At 41.7% G+C, this 20651-nt stretch overlaps 1 protein-coding gene across 1 annotated transcript in view; it reads left to right on the top strand.

Moving 5' to 3' along the window:
- LOC124613818 (SH3 domain-binding protein 1-like) overlaps positions 1-7970 on the top strand; it is a 75702-nt gene extending 67732 nt beyond the window's left edge. Inside the window, exon 3 of the mRNA XM_047142540.1 lies at positions 7663-7970. Within this exon, the coding sequence (XP_046998496.1) occupies positions 7663-7970 (308 nt within the window). The remainder of the gene's footprint in view (positions 1-7662) is intronic.
- Positions 7971-20651: the final 12681 nt, after the last annotated feature.

Below are 20651 nucleotides of genomic sequence, written 5' to 3'. Positions count from 1 at the left end.
AGGCCACCCTCGTCAGTGGCCACCAGCAACAATTTTCTTTCAACATATGGATGGACATTGCCCAATATCAGCTAATAGGACCTTATTTGCTGCCTCTCTATTGTACTGGTCCACATTACTAATGTTCCTGCAAGATGTAGTGCTACACTTCTTGGAAACTGTACTGCTTGTTAACCATGAAAGGATGTGGTTTTGACATGACAGTGCACTAGTCCACTAGTCCATGAGCACCTGAACAACACACATGCTCATTGTTGGAATGGTAGGGGAGGTCCTCTATCATGGCCAGTGCAATCACCAGATCTCACACCTCTGGATTTTTTCCTCTGGGTTATGTCAAGAAGTTGGTATGTGAAATGTCAGAAATTGATGAAAACCTGCTTGGTAGGGTTCAATCTGCCAGTCTCCTGGTACAAAAGACACCATGCATCTTTGAGAGAGTGTGGCAGGACTTCATGCATCATTTCCATGAATGCATTGATACTGGTAGTCATCACTTTCAGCAATTACTATGAGCTACATTGTTGTTAAGTGGTGTACACAGTGTGTGTCAATAATACAATAAATATACATTTCTGATCATTGATTCTATGGCTCAGTATAATTGTGGACCCACTAACACCTGTTTCAGTCAGACCCAAAGGTCTGAGACACTCTGATATGAATTGGTATTAGAAGTGTTTATGAGTGCTGCTCTTTCTTTTGTATGTTTGGTGAGATCTAGCAGTGGCTTATACAACATTTAATTTGAATTGTTAGAAAAAAACATATGTATCATAAAGTATTTCCAATTACTGCAGCTAGATTCAACTAGTCAGAGCAAAGGAGGACTAATTTCATTGTTAGACCATTTAGGCAGCAGGAAAGCTTTAAATTGGATAGGTCCATGTGGAATAAAGTTTGTCCACATAAACAAATTGCCATATTGTTGTATCCCAGATCTTTTGTGGGAACTTGCCTGCTTGTGTTGGTGGGTGTTAATGATCATTTTAGTACATGTGAGAAATCTATACAGTAAATGTTTTCTAATTATTCCAGAATTATGTACAACAATTCTTGTACTTGATTCATCGGGAGAAATCAGGTTCCTTCCCCCTTCTTTGATATTATACACCAGATTTCATGTTTGTTTAACACATCTCTTCAATGTTGTTAGATTTATTGCATTAATGTGGTCATTGCTGCTAGGAAAATTAATTGAGGGGGGATCCTGTTCTGCTATATGTCTCACTTTGGATTTCATGAGGTAGAGATAATATCTGTGTCAATTTACAATTTGAAATATACACAATTAAAATGACAAAATACTGTCAGTGACAAGGTAGTAGTTCCTGGAGAGGAATTTCTGTGACTTGTTAAAACCATTTGACTGTGTAATTCGCACAGAGTAGCTCAAATACCAGAAATCTTGCTGGTTCTGGTTTTAAAAAAACAGCAGCTTCCAAATGGTGAATCATCGCTACTTGTGTACCATATAAATGTGGTCTGTGTAAATTATTTACCAGCGTATACCAAAGAAGTAAGAACTCTTCTCTTCACTCACAAGAGCATGTGTTAATAATGAAGCTTAATGAATAAACTTTAACAACTTTAATAAATGTATGTAATTTTTTAGCTAGTAACTGGTTCTCTGTGAATGAACTGTCACTGTACTAAGAAAAAATACAATACAAACAATTCTGTACTGCTCAGAAACTGATCACACAGTCAGAAATGATGTACGTCAGTACAGAAACAAGTGAACAGAGTAGTCTAAATTCTTGGATGTTTATAGTGATACGAACCTGATGTCATAAGATACAGAGAGTACTCTTAAAAATCTTACAGCTTTTGTGCCATGGGTAATAGCAGCATCTGGAGACAAAAATATAAAAAAAGCACTTACTTTTCTTATTTTCATTCACAAATTTATGGCATGATGTTGTGGGACAATTCATGGTTGAAGGAGGTGTTAGTTGTGCAGAAAATAGAACCTTTGCAGAGTGCTCCTTAAACAGCTGAGCTTACTGATGGCAGCCGCACAGCAGTACGTTTTCTCCATTTTGGAGTTTGATGTGAAGAAACAGTCAGTTGGAAAACAATAACATTCTTAAATATAGTAATAGAAGACAAATTGATTTATACTACCCATCACTCAGTTTTAGTGTCTCACAAAAAAGAGTGAGGTATTCAGCCATAAAAAGTTTTGACCAGTTACCTAGTGATGGAAAGAATGTATTAAAATTAATTTCAAACAGTAACAAAAATTATATCTGCTAGGCAACTTCTTCTATTCCATAGAAGAAATTTCTAAATGTGTAATAATGTGAAATGAGTGCATCTGAGTTAAATATAAATAACTGTATTTATAAAGTAGTATCACGCAATCATGTAATTTTTAAATGTTTAATAATATGAAATTCAGTGTGTCTGAACATACTTCAATATGGATCACTGTACCATACATAAAAAGGGGTTGAGGAAATCATGCAAATAGTCAGTATGTCAACATATTTTTAATTATGAAGTGTACTGTGGTCAATCTGGCAACTGATTCATTCCACATCATAATAAGAAGTCATAATTTAGATCTAGTGAAAATACAAATAACTAACTAAAATTGAGTAATTAAGTAATTATTTTATCTTCTCACATCACATTACTGTCATATCAGATATTATTTGGCCCATGTTTAGTAAGTTGGTATTGTTTGGACCAGACATCACTTAGTAACTCATAATAAAACCATCAGACAAGATCTTTGTGGAACTTAAGTAGCTCCATTTATTCTGAGGAAAAAACTTCAAATTTGGAATGATGCAAAATGGGGCAGAAACAAATCTACCTTACTTAAATAACAGCCAGTCAGACAAAGGCTCTAAGGCAAAATAGTGATTTTGAGCAAATCAGGGCAATTTATGTGGCTCTAAGGCTAACCATATTTAATATTAGGTGGGAAAGTGGGTACATTATGAGATATACAATTGCCTATGTCATAAATGTTGTCTCCATGAGTTTAGCATTACTGAAAAATCTAGAGGACATTAAACAAGTTTGAATATACTATAGGCTACAGCAGAGACAATCCATTTGCATGAGATTATCTGCAAGAATAAGGGACAAATGTGAATGCAGATTGTAACACAAAACTTTGCTTTTGTAAATGGTGGTCTAGAAAATTACATACATGAACATCTAATGACTATTCCCACATATACAAGGTGATTCCTCATTTTGAAAGGTGATGATATGGACCAAAACAAGAAAAAAACGTTCATTAGACATGGGCTACTGTGAAACATATTTCTAAGTTATGCATTTTAGAGTCAATGTTTACTGGAAATTTTTTCTCACTTTCTTCCATACTACCACTTCTCAGGATATGGAAAGTAAAGAGCTTCCAGTGGAAGACGTGTTTCACAGAAGTGAAGATTTAAAACTACTCATAGCTTTATAAATTACAAAGCACAGCAATCAGTTGTCCTTTCTTTTGTAGATTTTATTACAAAAATCCAGATTTCGGCTAGTGCCTAGCCATTATCGATGCACTATTTCCTGATTTGATGCATGTTAGTTCCCTGTTGCTCAGGCTTCAGAAACAGTTCTCTGAATACTATAGTAGTTTTCAAAGAACTGTGATTGATGCCCGAACAACAGGGAACTAACATGCATCGAAATTAGAAAATAGTGCATTGATAACGGCTAGGCACTAGCCGAATCTGGATTTGCATAGTAAAACCTGAAAAAAAAAAGGGATGACTGATTGCTGTGCTCTGTAATTTATAAATTGCGTAACAGTCACTGAGTGCACCCATTTTCCTAATGGAAGGTAACCTGACTACTCATCATAGCTCTTAAAGTATGAATCTTGTGGCTCATATTTAATGACAATTTTTTTCTTATTTTAGTGCATACATATTGGGTACTGTTTTAAACACTCTATATAATTCAAAATGTTAATTTTCATTCACATATAATCTAAAATCCCAAGGCCCATTTTATAATTATTTACTTTCAATTCTTTGTCCTTTATTTTTATTTTCAATAATGTTTGCATGTAATAATATTTGTATATCTGAGAGTCAATTTCTCCAATACAGTAACTAAATAAAAATTAAGAAATAAATTCTCTTTAGAGGCAGAGGGTTTCTGGCATAGAGACCTCCATCTGATCATAAATGTGTGGCCCAAAAAAAGTTATCGTAATGGCTTAAGTCAGAATATGAGTAACACAAAATGAATATCAGTGAAGTTGTAATGTATGCTCAGTGATAAGTGTTTACTTCAGTAAAATATTATTTACCTTATGCCTTTATTCATGGCATTTAGTTTCATCTTTTATTAGTGTATTTAATTATGAAACATCATTAACAAGCACCAGTAATACTATACCATTTTTTTTAAAGCCATTAATGCTCTGACAAGTTTGAAACAGTTCTTTGGTTCCTCACATGCATACATCATACAAATATATAGTCTGTGTTTTCTTTTATTAATCGTCCTTTCTCTACTCCTGACTCTCCCAGTAGTCAGAATAATAGTTGGAAGCCACCCAAGATCATGTTGCAGGCATTTATTTAAGGAACTTGGGATATTCACACAGCACCTTCAAAATACATATATTTACATATGAAATTTGTTATTAGAAACCCACCACAATTCAAAAATAATAGTGAAGCGTGTAGTTACAACACTAAAAGAAAGAGTGATCTTCACTATTCTGGGTTAACTCTGAGTTTGGCACAAAAAGGGGTGAATTATGCTGCTACAAAAATCTTTAATCATTTGCTAAATAGCATAAATCCGACAGATAGCCAACCAACAAGGATCATCCTGTGGATAAACATGCCTTGGTGCACGGCCAGCACATCTTGGCACAGTGTTACACCGTCCGGGTTATATGAATACTTTCCACTAACACAAACCTGTCAGAACTCGGGAGATGGGAACTTGCCCTTCAGTATATCCTCTCTTCTCGTTACCCGCCAGGCCTCAACCTCCGCTAATTTCAAGTTGCCGCCCCTCATACCTCACCTGTCATTCAACAACATCTTTGACTTTGTACTTCCGCCTTGACTGACATCTCTGCCCAGACTCTTTGCCTTTACAAATGTCTGCTTGTGTCTGTGTATGTGCGGATGGATATGTGTGTGTATGCGAGTGTATACCTGTCCTTTTTTCCCCCTAAGGTAAGTCTTTCCACTCCCAGGATTGGAATGACTCCTTACCCTCTCCCTTAAAACCCACATCCTTTCGTCTTTCCCTCTCCTTTCCTCTTTCCTGATGAGGCAACAGTTTGTTGTGAAAGCTTGAATTTTGTGTGTATGTTTGTGTTTGTTTGTGTGTCTATCGACCTGCCAGTGCTTTCGTTTGGTAAGTCACATCATCTTTGTTTATATATATATAAACAAAGATATATATATATATATATATATAAACAAAGATGATGTGACTTACCATATGAAAGCGCAGGCAGGTCGATAGATACACAAACAAACACATACATACACACAAAATTCAAGCTTTCGCAACCAATGGTTGCTTCGTCAGGAAAGAGGGAAGGAGAGGGAAAGATGAAAGGATGTGGGTTTTAAGGGAGAGGGTAAGGAGTCATTCCAATACCGGGAGCGGAAAGACTTACCTTAGGGGGAAAAAAGGACAGGTATACACTTCCACACACACACATATCCATCCGCACATACACAGACACCAGTCCTTTGAATATGTCTGCTTGTGTCTGTATATGTGTGGAGAGGGGCTAGTGTAATTGGTTAATACAAACCATAAAAAAATGCACGGAAATATGTTTTTTAACACAAACCTACATTTTTTTAAATGGAACCCCATTAGTTTTGTTAGCACATCTGAACATATAAACAAATACATAATCAGTGCCATTTGTTGCATTGTAAAATGTTAATTACATCCGGAGATATTGTAACCTAAAGTTGACGCTTGTAACCTCCGACGTTCAGTTGCGTGTTGTAACAAACGTGGGCCACGCTCAGCGAGCAGCATCTGAAGGGACACTGAGAACTACTTCTTTCTGTGGGGTACGTTAAAGGAGAGTGTGTACCGTGATGTGCCTACAACCCCAGAGGATATGAAACAACGTATTGTGGCAGCCTGTGGCGACATTACACCAGATGTGCTGCGGCATGTACGACATTCATTACGCCAGAGATTGCAATTGTGTGTAGCAAATGATGGCCACTACATTGAACATCTATTGGCCTGACATGTCGTGTCAGGACACACTCTATTCCACTCTGTAATTGAAAACGGAAACCACGTGTGTACGTGAACCTCACCCCTCATGGTAATGTACATGTGCATCAGTGAAAAAGACCAATAAAAAGGTGTTAGCATGTGGACGTAATGTGCTGTTCCAGTCTCTTCTGTACCTAAGGTCCATCACTGTTCCCTTTGGATCCCTACGTAATTCGGTGCTCTCCGATACACACGATCGAACAGCGGAGGAGTGGTACTCAAGCGTCAACTTTAGGTAATAATATCAACGGCACTGATTACGTATTTGTTTATATGTTCAGATGTGCTAACAAAACTAATGAGGTTCCATTTAAAAAAACGTAGGTTTGTGTTAAAAAACATACTTCCGTGCACTTTTTTATGGTTTGTATTAACCAATGACACTAGCCCCTCTCCTCACGTTTGGTCTGTGGAGTCGATTTTTCAGTATTTGATGTTAAACTGACACACTCCACATCATTATGAAATGTCCTGTTCATGATCTACGGAACAAGTATTAGTCTTATATAATGTTGCTACATGCCACTATTTTCTCCAAAAACAATTTAAGTGACTCTGAATGTCTTATGGTTCATCCATATGACTTATCTCCTCTTTTGGTGAGACTGTCAGTGACATCTTACCTTTGGAACTTCTTTAGCCAGCCAGTGCAGCCAAGTGGTTCTAGGTGCTTCAGTCTGGAACCGAGCGACCGCTGCAATCACAGGTTTGAATCCTGCTTCGGGCATGGATGTGTGTGATGTCCTTAGGTTAGTTAGGTTTAAGTAGTTCTCAGTTCTAGGGGACTGATGACCTCAGATGTTAAGTCCCATAGTGCTCAGAGCCATTTGAACCACTTTGAACTTCTTTAAGTAACATTACTTGAATGATAAATTCTTAGATGAAATTATAGGTAGTAAGGCTAAAGCAAAACTGCTCAGCCCTGTTTTCAAATGTTCCTTTACTAAGAAAGTTACACATGTAGTGCCAAGTTTACTTCATGCATCATGGCAAATATGAGTGGTGTAGGTATTAGTGTCAGTGGCATTAAGAAACAGATAAAATCACAAATACTAGAGAAGGCTTTGATGCCCAGTGGAATCCCTGTCAGATTCTATACAGAATTTGCAGCTGAGTTAGCTCCCATTTTAATCACAATACAGCACAAATCCCTTGAATAAAAACCTGTGCCCAGTGCCTGGAAGAAAGTGCAGGTCATATGCATCTACAACAAAGGTAGCAGAAGTGCTGTAACTGGCTCCAGCAGATACATTGAGCTATCACAGCTATTGGAGATCTACTCATATTTGCAGCCCTCACCATCAGTGGCACCGTGATCTGGCTGTCACCACAAGTTGGGCTCTTGAGAGAAGCCACATGATAGAGTTCCTGTGTCAGCATATTTCACCTAATAAAATATGCTCATTATTGCAGACTTCAATAGTGGTAAAAATATTTTCAAACTTGAAATGCATCAATCTGTCAGCCAATATGGACCTGAAATTCATGAAGCAGTGGCTTCTACAACACCAGGAAAAACAGCAGTGACTGCTGCAACAGCAGCAATAGCAATTGATCTTATTACAGCAGCAAATAACAGCACCATCCATCAGAAGCAAGACACCTTTGAGATTCTACCATTTCCATTATTTCTATATGGTGTTAATGATTGGGAAATGTATTTATGGTTCCTCAGCCATTATTTCTCTGCTTACAAGGTAACTGATTCAGATCAAAAATGAACATTTTTTTTTTCTTTCATGGTCTCGACGTAGTGTGCTGGTGTTACCCCATAAGTTGTCATCCACAACATTTCCTGATAGTCTGTCTTTTGCTGAACTTTGTTAAATGTTGTCACATCATTAATGGTGTTCATCATGAGTCCATCCTGAATGGGCTGGAATTTTACCAGCAAGTCAGAATACAATAAGGACTGTGTCACTGACCTTTGGCATCTTATTGGTCACTGTGCTTTTGTGTGCTCAGAAGCAGCATGTTGCAAATCATAAGCTGACTCCATGATTAAAGACTTGCTTCTCCAGTGTTCAGCCAATAAAGAAATGCATGCACAGGCTTTATGGCATTCAGACCCTTCCCCAGACGAGGTACTTAAATTACTCAGCCTTTCAGATTCACACAGGAAACTGACAGCTAGTTGGAGGCTCAGTCAGTAGGGTCTGCCATCTCACCAGTGTGACAGACACTTCCCATAAGTGCAACAGTGTACTACCTGAATGCTGATTAGGGGCATCTAACTACTCACATTAATGAAACTCTCTGTATTATTTACAACTAGGCAAAAAGTAGCAGTTAAATATTAAACATCCAAACTGCAAGCAGTCTTCGAAGCCCATCAAAGATTTGTCCATTCATATGTGCTGTGTGGATGCATCTCACATCAAAAGTAAGTGTCCTCTATCTCATCAACAAGGTCATTCACACATCTGAATATTTCTGCTCCTCATATGACATTCTGCCTCCATAGCTGAGCATTCTGCAAGGCTGACTGTCATGTGGGGGACCCAATTTCAATTCCTGGTAAGCCAGGGATTTTTCCTTGGTGGAGAGACTGGTGTGAGGTGAGACTAACAGAGGAGCTACTCAACTGATCAGCAGTAGTTTGAAGGTCAAGTAACTTGACTATGACTGGAGATCAATGTGCTGACCACATGCCTGTCCACTTTGCATCTGGTGATGCTTTTTGGTCGGTCAGGCCCAGCAGCCTGTCTAGGTCCAGCATATGGAATTAAGAACTTGAGGAAGAGTGTTTGTGTGAAGCCTGTATGTATTGCAAGCACACTATAGAATAATTTGTCCTGTAACATTCTCTAACATATTTGTTACTCATTTCATAAAATTTAAAATGTAATTTTGTTAAACAAATTGTCCATTTCTTGTAATAATGGTAAATCAGACTTTACTTTACATTAGGTCCTTTACAGTTTTAAGATTGTTACCCATACTCATCAACAAGTTTTTAATTCTGTTTATACTTTTTCTTGATTTCCTTTTCCTAGTTAGTAATTTTTTTTATTAAATATGATATACTGTTGTATATTGCCCACAAATGCTAAGCTTTAATTGGTCAGTGCCATCATCATTACCATCACTATCAAATATTTGACATCCAATGTTTGTATAATTCACCTTATTCTATGATGTTCCAATTATTGTTTGTTTGACACTCTCTGCCTATACATTTTAATGGAACATATCTGAATCACCTTAGTTTTGAAGATGACATAGTACACTGCTGTTTTCCTCCACAGATGATGAACTTCGAGAAAAGATGAAGGATTACAGCAGAGCAAAAATTGGTGTGTGAGAGAAAATCAGCAACAACAAGACTAAAATGAGAAGAAGAAAAGTTAAGAATGAACTATAGAATCAGGAAATGAGATGCACAGAAAAGGCAGTGAGACATGTAGTTTTGTGTAGAAACATTTCAAAAAGGTGATGCTTGAATAGAAAAACATGTATAAATGTATGATGAGATTTACTAGGAGCAAGAGGAAAACTCACAAATGGATCAGAGAACAGATTGCATTGAAAGATTTAGTTTTGACTGTAATTTAAATGAAATTTAGATTGACAGGACAGGTGAATGGCTGATAGATGCCTCAATAAAGTTTCTTCCTGGTTTCCAACAGATGAGAGAACACCAGGGCAAGAACCTAATGGAATGTGCATAGATGACATTAGAAATTCAAATGGAGGACTTTATCCAGCAGTGGATGACAAATGGCTGATGATGATTATGGTGAGGTTGTATGAAAATAAAATAATGATGACAAAGCAGTTAATTTAAAAAGGTCTGCTTCTTTCTAACATGCTTCCATCATTTGCTTTTAACCTGCTTCACTTTATTTGACATTTGTGTGGTTACTGCTTGCTGAAACTTCATGCTACATTAAAACTCTGTGCCAGAGGAGGCTTCAGATGTGAAACAATGCATTTTGTAGACAGTGCTGTGTCCTAATATGCCATCCAAGGATGACTTACAATCCATCCTCATTGCTTCAGTTCCATCCATATGCCTCACCTGTATTCCATACTATTGTTTGTTGGGACAAATGATGTAGTAGTGAAACGCGTCAACAATAGCCTTGGGGCTGGCCCGCATCCTGAGGTGGGCCAGATTGTGTAAAGCATCAATGATCCTCCACCAAAAGGCAGACGGCACCAAGGGGCAGGGGGAGCCAGTAGAAATGACGCAGAGGACAGGGGTAGATGACACTTCCACGGTAAAAGATTTGATAGCGAGCGAAGACTCGTCATCTGAAACCAGTCGCTTGGTGTCCACATCTTCAGTCTGAGGTCGTGCCAGTTCATCTAAGTTCAAGGATGCGGAGATCACCGAGATACGAGATAGACAGCTACAACATTTTCCGCACTGCGAATGTAACAAGCGTCCGAAGAATGTTGGCAAATGAAGTCCATGTGCCGGAAGCGACGTGGTGGGAGATCCTTCGGCAGGTTGCATATTGCGTCAACGAGGGGTTTATGGTACGAGTAGATAGTGAAAGGACGCCCCTCAACGTTACTCCTGAAGTGTTTGACTGCCTCATAAACCACGAGAAGCTCGCAGTCGAAGGCTGACCATTTACACTGACTCCTGGTTAGTTTTTTTCGAAAAGAAACGGAGCGGCTGCGTGGAGTCTGCAGTGTGCTGTTGTAAGACAGCGCCCACAGCTGACTCGCTAGCGTCGGTAGTGATAGAAATACAGGTCTCGGGGTCGGGATGGGCGACAGTGACTGCTTTCGTGATGGCTGATTTCAGATTGTCGAAAGCGTTGAGCATGGGCTTAGTCCAGTCCAACTTTCGCTTTCCCGTGGTATGTTTATCGGAGGGGGCGGCAGTAAGGGCCGACTGGACGGAGGCAGCCCAAGGGATATGGCGTCGATAAAAGATTACCGCACCTAGAAAACGTTAGAGTTGCGCGTAATCCTCAGGAAGAGGCAGTGCAAGAATGGTTTCGACATGAGAATCCGTTGGCTGGAGGCCATCGGCCGAGACCATATGGCCAAGTAATGTAACTGATGCAGAGCAGAGTTGAGATTTATCGTGGTTGATAACCGCACCATTGACCATGAGAGCCACACGAACTGCGTCAAGGTGAAATTTGTGTTCCTTGGCAGACGAGTGAAAGATCAGCATGTCATCCAAATAGGCAAAAGTGAAATGCAGAGGTAGCAAAACTGAATCAATGAAACGTTGCCATGGCTGCGCAGTGTTTTTCAAGCCGTAAGGCATGTAACAGTTTTCAAATAGACCGAAGTGTGTTATGATGGCCATCTTCGAAATATCTGGTGGGTGCATGGGAATTTGGTGGTACACCTTCGAACAGTCTAAGACAGGGAAGAACTTCGAGTCATTCAGGAACTGAGGGAAATCCTGGATATGTGGAATGGGATAGTTATTGATTATTGTCCTAGCATTAAGGGACGTGCAGTCCCTGCACATGTGTAGCGAGACGTCCTTCTTAGGCACAAGGTGGATAGGTAAAGACCAGTTGCTGTCCACTGGTCGGAGAGTGCCCGAAGCCAATAAATCCTGAACAATTTCTTTCGCTCGTAGCAATTTGCAAGCATTAAGATGTTGAGGTTTATGATGTATGGGTGGACCATCCATGGTGCAGATTGTGTGACGAGTGCCTTTGCTGATTGCCAAAACCCGTGAAGGGAGGCAGGTGGGGGGAGGTGCGAAAGGGGGGAACGAGCAACGGCAGTTCACTGACCTTGTTGGGCCGCAATGGTGTTGGTGGTGCATCGGCAGCAGACAACAACTGAGGGCATGGCGCAGCAGCCCCGCAGTGCGAGGGATCCCATGAAGTAAGAACATGTGCATCCGTGCCATGTCGGAGTGACGTGGGTGGGGTGACGGAGGCAGACAATGATGGAAGGTGTGGCGTGGCAGCCACGCAATGCGAGGGATCCTGCGGAGCGGGAACACGAGTGTCCTGTAGATGCAATAGTGACAGCGCAGAACAGCCAGCAGGGGAAGGTAAGCTCGATTCAGGAGCGATGCATAATGAAGATGCATTAGAAGCGGCTGACAATTCTGAAAGAAATGACTCTGCAGACAGTACTCCGTACACGAACCAATTCAGCAGAGGTGGCAGCAGTGCGTGTGCATAAGTCCTTGCATTGTGGCTGGAGCCCATAAATCTGCGTGCGGACGTCTGCCAAGCCGGAGAGATGTGCAGTAATACCTTCAACAAGAGATGCACAAGTGGAAAGCATAGCCAAGGAGGTAGAGAGCGGAGTCGTGTCCAATTTGTTCGAGCAGGGAACGGTAGAACTGGATGCGTGGTGGAGCGTTGCGGCCTGCAGGTCAGGTGAAAGATCATAATGGTGTAGAAAGTCGAACCTTATCACAGGTTCATCTACTTTGGCGACGTGGAAGGTCCAAGGAAACGTCACAACCGGTGATAGGTGAAGCGACATTTTGATGGAGCCAAGGACCACGACAGGAGAGTGATTTGCAGCTATCAAAGCGAGGTTTGCATGAGAAAGCATGTTGCCCACTAGCTTGGCTGGGATAACACTGACATCGGCGCCGGTGTCAGCGAGAAAGCGCTTGCCTGATGACAGGTCCATGACATAGAGGCATTGCAGCACCAAAGCAAGTGGTGCGGCATTGGAAGGTAGGCGCCATTTACAATCATAAGGGACGTGGCACTTAAACATGCGTGCTGGAGTCGTTTGGGTATGCACAAGGTGCAAGGCAGTTGCGAGCGGTGTTCCCATAGGTTGCATGGTACCAGCATAGCGGGTAAGGTTGAAGGCGAGGTGGTGTGGATTGGGTGGGGGATGCAGCTGACTGCATCATTGCCCAACATCACTCGGGCTGCTGCTTGGGCTAGGTCAGCTGCTGTCGGGTGGTTGCAGGCAGTACCTCCTGTAGGCTGCCAGGTGGCAGCTCCTGGCAGGCCACTGAACTGCTGAGGCATGTGCGCTGGCCCCTCCCGGCAGGGTGTAGAACCAAAGGTGCAGGCGTGCCAATTGGAGGAGATGGCGAAGTCGTACGTGACAGACAGTGTCAGTGAAGAATGATTGCATAGGCCTGATCGGTCATACATAGACGAACATCGAGAGGGTCTGCTACATGAGATAGTAGGTGAAGGTCTGACGGAAGCTTTGCCATTCTCAAGATCCACAGCACAGCGTCTGGTAGAGATTGATCATCAGTTAATGGATGGAGGTGCCGCCATAGCTGCGAAGGTGTGCGGTCATCCAGGTGCTCACCATGGATGATGTGGTGGATATCCTCTGCTGGAGGGCGAGAAAGGCATTCGATGAGATATGTTTTTGCCATTAAATACTTGGGCAAGGCGGGCAATGAGAGGAGCAGATCACTGATGATGTCTGGATGAGCATGGAAGTGGCTCACCAGGCAGACAAAACATGCGTCGTCATCCAAAATCTCATGGATATCCAGTAGATGATCCACCAATACGAACCAAGTCTTAGGGTTGTCCTTTTGCAACGCAGGCAACTTAGGAAATCTGCCAGATAACAAATGTTGATGGAGTACAGGAAGGCGAAGCTCTATGTGAGTGGTGTAGGAAGCCCCTGACACTGGGATTGCAGTTGCGGTGGAGGATACGTCACTCGAGGTGTGACCAACGGCACGATGTGTCCCAACAGCAAGCCTGGAGGGGGCCATGGTGCAGGTGTAACGGCCAGTGCCGTTACAACAGTGGGCGGAAGGTCGCAGTGCAACCAAGTGAGGGCTGATCTGGAAACAGGCATGGATGAAACGGCCAGTGCCATTATGAGAGCAGATAGAGCGCAAGCGTGGTGTGACCACGGAGCGATGGTCGCGGAAACCAGCGCGGTTCAGACAAATGGTGTCGCCGAGGCAGTGTGCGGGTAATAATTTCAAAAAAGTAAACAATGATTAATAGGAAAGTCCCATACTAGCTTGATATATAAATGAAGAAGTGTGCATTTCGGTAAAGGTGCTAGAAAAGTTATTTTGAGAGTCAGAACTATCTTTATTATGTATGAAGGTTTGTTACGGAGCATGTTTCCATCGTGGTTGTTCTAATTATGTACTTGAGGTATTTGTTGTGAACATCTCTGCTAAAGGTGGCCAATGGGAAATGTGTAAAACCTACAGGAAGATGCACCATTCGTGTGGGTATAAGTCGTCATACACAGCCCTTAGAATTCATCGTCTCACAAGAGTGTAGTCATGACGTAATTCTCGGATGGGACTTTTTTAAAGCTTCTCAGGCAATTATAGATTGTGGTCGGTCGAAGATTATGCTAGACGAGATGAGATACTGTGGATAGGAAGATGCACATCCGAGTGTGTGGAAACTATGTGTGCTGTATGAAGTGATCATTCCTGCAGTCAGCGCTAGAAAGCTAAGCGTCACATGTCATGCCATGCATCATCCATGGATCTTGTAGTAGAATGTAAGAGAAGCATACCACTGAAGAATAACTTAGTCATCCCAGCCTCTGTCGTCTCATTTAAGAACGGATTCGGTGAATTGTGGATAGTTAACTGTCGCCGAGGACCGCAGATCCTTCCAAGACGAATGTGCGTAATAAACTCTGAGCCGTTAAATGAAGAACAGCTAAGCATCATAGAAACCTCCCATGCCGAGTCTGTGAGCGTAATTAGCGCCACCACTATGAGGCAAGATCTTCTAGCTCGACTATCACCAGATCTCACTACGGAACAACAGAAGAAGCTACTTGCCATTCTTCAAGAGTCCTCTGAATGCTTCAATCCACAGGCGAAGAGCAAATGAGACAAATGGAGGGTGAAGCACCGGATTAGCACTGGAGGCCATCAACCAATAAGCCAGAGAGCATACCATGCGTCAGCAACGGAACGTCGAGTAATTCGCTACGAGGTAGAGAAAATGATGAAGAATAACATCATGCAGCCTTCGCAGAGCCCATGGCCGTCACCAGTGGTCCTCGTCAGGAAGAAGGATTGCAGTTGGCCCTTTTTTGTTGATTACAGGAAACTTAATAAGATAACTAAAAAGGACATTTACCCTCTTCCACGAATTAACGATACACTAGATTGTCTGAAGGGGGCTAAGTTTTTCTCAACCACGGACATGTACTCGGGGTACTGGCAAATCGAAGTAGATAAGGCTGATCGTGAGAAAACTGCATTCATCACCCCTGGGGGCCTGTATGAGTTTAAGGTAATGCCGTTTGGTTTGTGTAATTCACCAGCAATTTTTTAACGGATGATGGATAATCTTCTATGTCGCCTGAAGTGGACGATGTGTCTTTGTTATTTAGATGACATTATAGTGTTTCCAGAGACCTTTGATGAACATATAAAAAGACTGAGGGTCGTTCTTAAGAGTCTCCAACAAGGCGGACTGAAACTTAATCCAAGAAAGTGTCTCTTTGGAGCAAAAGAAATCAAAAAACTTAGGCCAGACCCAGAAAAGGTGAGATCAATAGCGGAGTTTCCTATTCCTAAAAGTATTAGAAATGTGAGAAGCTTCCTCGGATTATGTTCTTATTACTGTCGTTTTATCAAAGACTTTTGTATCATAGCCAGGCCACTCCAAGAGTTGTTCAAAGCTGATGCTAAATTTATCTGGGGTGGTGCTCAACAAGATTCTTTCGATGTGCTGCGAAAAGCTCTGACGACTGACCCTGTACTTGGTCTGTATGATGAGAGAGCACCTACACAACTACACACAGATGCCAGTGGGTATGGGATCCGTGCTGTTCTGGTGCAAATTTCGGATGCAAAAGAGAAAGTTGTAGCCTATGCTTCTAGGACTTACAAAAGCCGAGAGAAACTACTCAACTACAGAAAGAGAATGTCTTGCTGCGATCTTGGCCATGTGCAGATTTTGACAGTATCTATATGAAAAGCCATTCACAGTTGTTACAGACCATCATTCACTTTGTTGGCTGACAGATCTTAAGGATCCAACAGCACTACTCGCCAGGTGGGCACTCCTCTTCAAGAGTATGACATTACCATGGACTACAAAAGTGGAAGAAAACACCAAGATGCCGACTGTCTCTCAAGAAACCCTGTGCAAGACCATCAAGAGTTTGATGAAGATAATGACTGTCTCGCTGCGCTCCAGGATCTCTCTGCTGAGCAGAAGAAGATATCTCAAATTACGCTTATCTTAAATCGGTCAGCGGATATGAAAGGACAATTGAAGGTAGTTAATGGATTGCTTCGCAAGAAAGACTTTGATCCGTTTGGAAAGAGGTGTCTACCAGTGTTTCCTAAACACATGCACTTAGATGTTCTACAGAAATTCCATGACACACCTGAGGCACAACATTTGGGATTTATTAAGACATACTATAGAATCCACATGAGATTTTTCTGGATGGGTTTATTTAGGAGTGTCCGTCACTATGTGTCGCAGTGTCGAGAGTGCCAGAGGAAAAAGGCAGTTCCTCAGAAACCACCTGGCCGACTCATACCACTTCCACCAGCCGAAATGCCTTTCCAACGTGTTGGGATTGACTTCCTCGGACGATTTCCAACGTCTGCTAGTGGCACTTGTTTGCACTGATTATCTGACACGCTATGCCATTACAAAAGCCATGAAAACAGTCAAAGCATCCGAGGTTGCCAAATTCATCGTGGAAGACATTGTATTAAAACACGGTGCCCCAAGGTCGTTAATTACGGATCGAGGGAAAGTTTTTCAGTCTAATCTAGTGACAGAGATAAACCGTCGGTGCTACATTACTAATCACATGACGAATGCCTACCATCTGCATACTAACGGACTTACTGAACGCCTTAATAAGACCTTGGCCGATATGCTATCAATGTTCGTCAACGTTGAGCAGAGCAACTGGGATCAGGTGCTACCTTTCGTGACGTTTGCCTACAAAACCGCCAAACAAGACACCACAGGATTTAAGCCATTTTTTCTGGTGCGTGGGCGTGAGGCGACTACGACGATGGACACTGTGTTTCAGTTACAGCCTGATGACGTGGACGACGACTACATCGGCCAGGTGTTAACCAGAGCTGAGGAAGCTCGGCAGTTAGCTCGACTCCGCACGCTGCAGGCTCAAGAAAGCGATCGCCGAATGTACGACGCGAGCCACTGCCCTGTTGTCTACCAGCCTGGTGACCTCATCTGGATCTTCACTCCTGTTCGGAAGATTGGTTTCTATGAGAAAATCTTCAGGCGCTACTTTCCACTTTATGTTGTAAGACGGTTGTCTGATGTTATTTATGAAGTGGAAGATTTCGACCCCGACACAAGATGACGAAAGATCAGAAATACGGTCCACATCCTTCGAATGAAGCCCTACAAGGATCCTGCAACCCAGGGTAAATTCGAAGCGCCAGCGGCAGGCAACAAGGTGACGAAGAGCGTAGCGGCAAAAGAAGTTCTTAGAAGATCACCGCCAGGGCGAGCATCAGTCATCGGGAGTCGGAGTATGCAGGACCGATGACTCGTTCCCGGAATAGGACGACTTAAGGAGGGAGCAATGTCGCAGAGGAAGATAAGTAGTCCCGTGGTGTAGCGGTTATGATACTACAGTGGTGCGCGGAGGTTCGTGAGTTCAAAACTCACCTGGACTGTACAGTTTTAATTTCTGTATTCTGTTCGAGTACGTTCTAGAAGTATCCATAAATGTCAAGAATCATTGTACTGGAATGTTCTGTAGCTGTATATATGTTGTATGTGTTCTGACCGGAGGCAGTTCACTCTACACTCTTGTATGTGCAAGTGCTGAATAAACGTTCGTAAAGTGAAGTTAGTGTTTGTCACTCATCAAAGTACACCTTCTTCTACATGACAATATTGAGCATGTATCCAATAAAAGGAAAAATAAGGTAGGAAATACAGCAGCAAAAATTTAGAAAAGATATTCATATTCCAATAATGTTTATTGATCCTGAAAGTGAAAAGTCTAAAGTAGGAAATACAGTGATGTGACAAAAGTCACGGGATACCTCGTAATATCGTGTCGGACACCCTCTTGCCTGACAATGTAAACAACTCGATGCAAGTCAGCTTGTAGTTGAAACGGGGCACTGCAAGATTGACTGCACAGTCCTTGGCAGCAGTCGATTTCTTTCATCAGTCCAATGGGCCGACGTCAGCGGAAATACTCTTTCCACAGTGGTGTTGTGTTCGGGAATAGGAAACAAATACTCGCATAATTTTAGCAGTTAGCATTTGCGTTCAGTATTTTCGGTCTCCTTAAGAAAGTAAATCCACCTTTCTTCTACTGAGTGTTTAGACTTCCTTTCCTCCGAGCCATACTTAGTTTCTAAAAACCCCCTCAGGTACATGCATTCCTGAAAACGATGCTGTATGAAAAATTCACACCATTTTGAGTCAGGTATATAATAGTGTTTACAATCATTACACCATCTGGAGTTTCAGATAGCGCCATCTAGTCAAATACCTGATATTTATTAAAAGAAATAGACCATTTCTCTAAGTAATCAAATGCTACGGTATATAAATCCATTCCCTCTTCCTCAGATTTCGAAATCAGATTAATTATTTCTTAGTTAGGGTTGTCATTTCTCGATTTGTTAAAATTCGTCTTCGTTTGCATGCCAATAAATTTGTCCGTCTTCCTTTCATTCAGACGTCTTTGTGCGTCGATTAATATAATTCTTATTTCAGTTATCGATACTTTATTCGTCTCCACGCTTTTTATATATGTTTTTTTTCAAACGGAGCCAAGTTTGACTGCAGAAACATGAAGTAAATGCCAACGGTTCAACTACTGATAAAATCGGAAGTTGTTCTAGGCGGTCTGTCTTCGACGTCAAAAAATCGTTTTGATGGAATCCAAAGCTTATGAATTCTCTCAGCTGCGGGCATTAACGACAGCCGTCTTGTATATGAGTGAGACAGAAGGGTATGATGATTCACACCAAGCTATAAGCAGAACTCTTTCAGTTTGCCTCTCCTTACCGTGTATACTGAAAATAATTAAATATTTTCGTGATGAATATTTCAACGTCGACAGTTAACATTCCAGCAGCGCTTGATATAGTACTGTGGAGAATATAGGCAGGGCAACCAGTTGCTTTTACATTTTGACCTAGTTCTTCTTTAATTTGGTGAAACATTCCGCTGGCCGTGTCGATGAAGCCCTCCGAAATTGGTGTTGGCATTGTCTCAACAAAAAGGTGTTAATTTATCTGATGGAATTTGTAGCTGTCAAAGTGTCTAGACAAATGTGTGCAGGTGTCTCCGACGTTCCGTTATTCAGCGAATCAAACTTTAACAGCTTATGTTGGATTCCGTTAGTTTCAGCAAAGTATTGAGCAACTAACGGAAATATCTTTGCAGCTTTGTGGTTCGATGCCTTAAAATGAAACTTCTTGCAATTGTTTAATGCTTTCTGACACGGAGAGTGGTGCGAGAATATTTTAGCAATCGCTGTGGCTTTGGTCCTGGCGGCGGACTGCTTTGCGGCGACTTTGGAGTTAGGATATGTTGCGGCGTTCAGTTTAACAGTACAGCTAAGAGAAGTGAATGACTGATGACCCTCGACAACTTTCTAAGCTGTTCTTAGTTCTGCAGCAGCAACGAACAATTCTTCCTGTATATCTTCTTTAATTGTGAGTGTAGAAATACGCTTTGATGCCGATGCTACCGTGAATCTATTCGTATGATTCTTCGTAGAAACGTGATGTCTCACATTGCCTATCTCCGTGAGTTACTGAGATGAAACAGTTACAAACATCGCACAAAGCTCCCTTCTTGACAAAAGACCAATATTTCGTGTAAGCATCCGAAAAGTGACACTTTGTCTTTCCATCCTTAGGCATTTTCGTTAGCTGTCGTAAGTTTATAAGTCGATAGACAATCGACAGTAACACTTTAGTCATCGAAGTACACGCCACTATACACTTTACGGTTAAGAAAGAATCGTCTTATCAGATCGCTATTCAAATGGGAACTGCCCGATTCTTCCGCGTGGCGCTACTTAAATAGTTCCCGACTCGTACTGCTGGAGAAGTCTGGTTATTTCTCGAATAATGGCGCTGGATGTAGCAAGTGCTTCCATCGTCGGTATAGGATACGCAACACGCAACGTCATCTGTGAGACGACCTTGTCAACATAAACTTGCTGACGTAAATAAAAGTAACTGAGGCTGCATTTACAAGGTGACAATTATTGAACTATACGAAAAAAAACGTGAATTAGTTACAAACTACGACTTGCACACACTTTATTGAAACATGTAAGCGTCACTATATTTATTCGGATTTAGATTATGACATCTTCGACGTGCCTGCCATCATTGGCGATGATGTGGTGCGGACAAATAGAGAAATTCTGCATGACCCGCTGAAGTGTCGGAACATCGATGCTGCCGATGACCTCCTAAATGGCTGGTTTCAGCTCAGATATGGTTTTTGGGTTATTTCTGTACACATTGTCTTTAATATAGCCCACAAAAAGGAGTC

The sequence above is a fragment of the Schistocerca americana genome, chromosome 4, assembly GCF_021461395.2.
Source record: "Schistocerca americana isolate TAMUIC-IGC-003095 chromosome 4, iqSchAmer2.1, whole genome shotgun sequence".
Taxonomy (NCBI): Eukaryota; Metazoa; Arthropoda; class Insecta; order Orthoptera; family Acrididae; genus Schistocerca; species Schistocerca americana.
The sequence above is the reverse complement of the archived record's forward strand: the minus strand, read 5'-3'. Positions and strand labels throughout refer to the sequence as shown.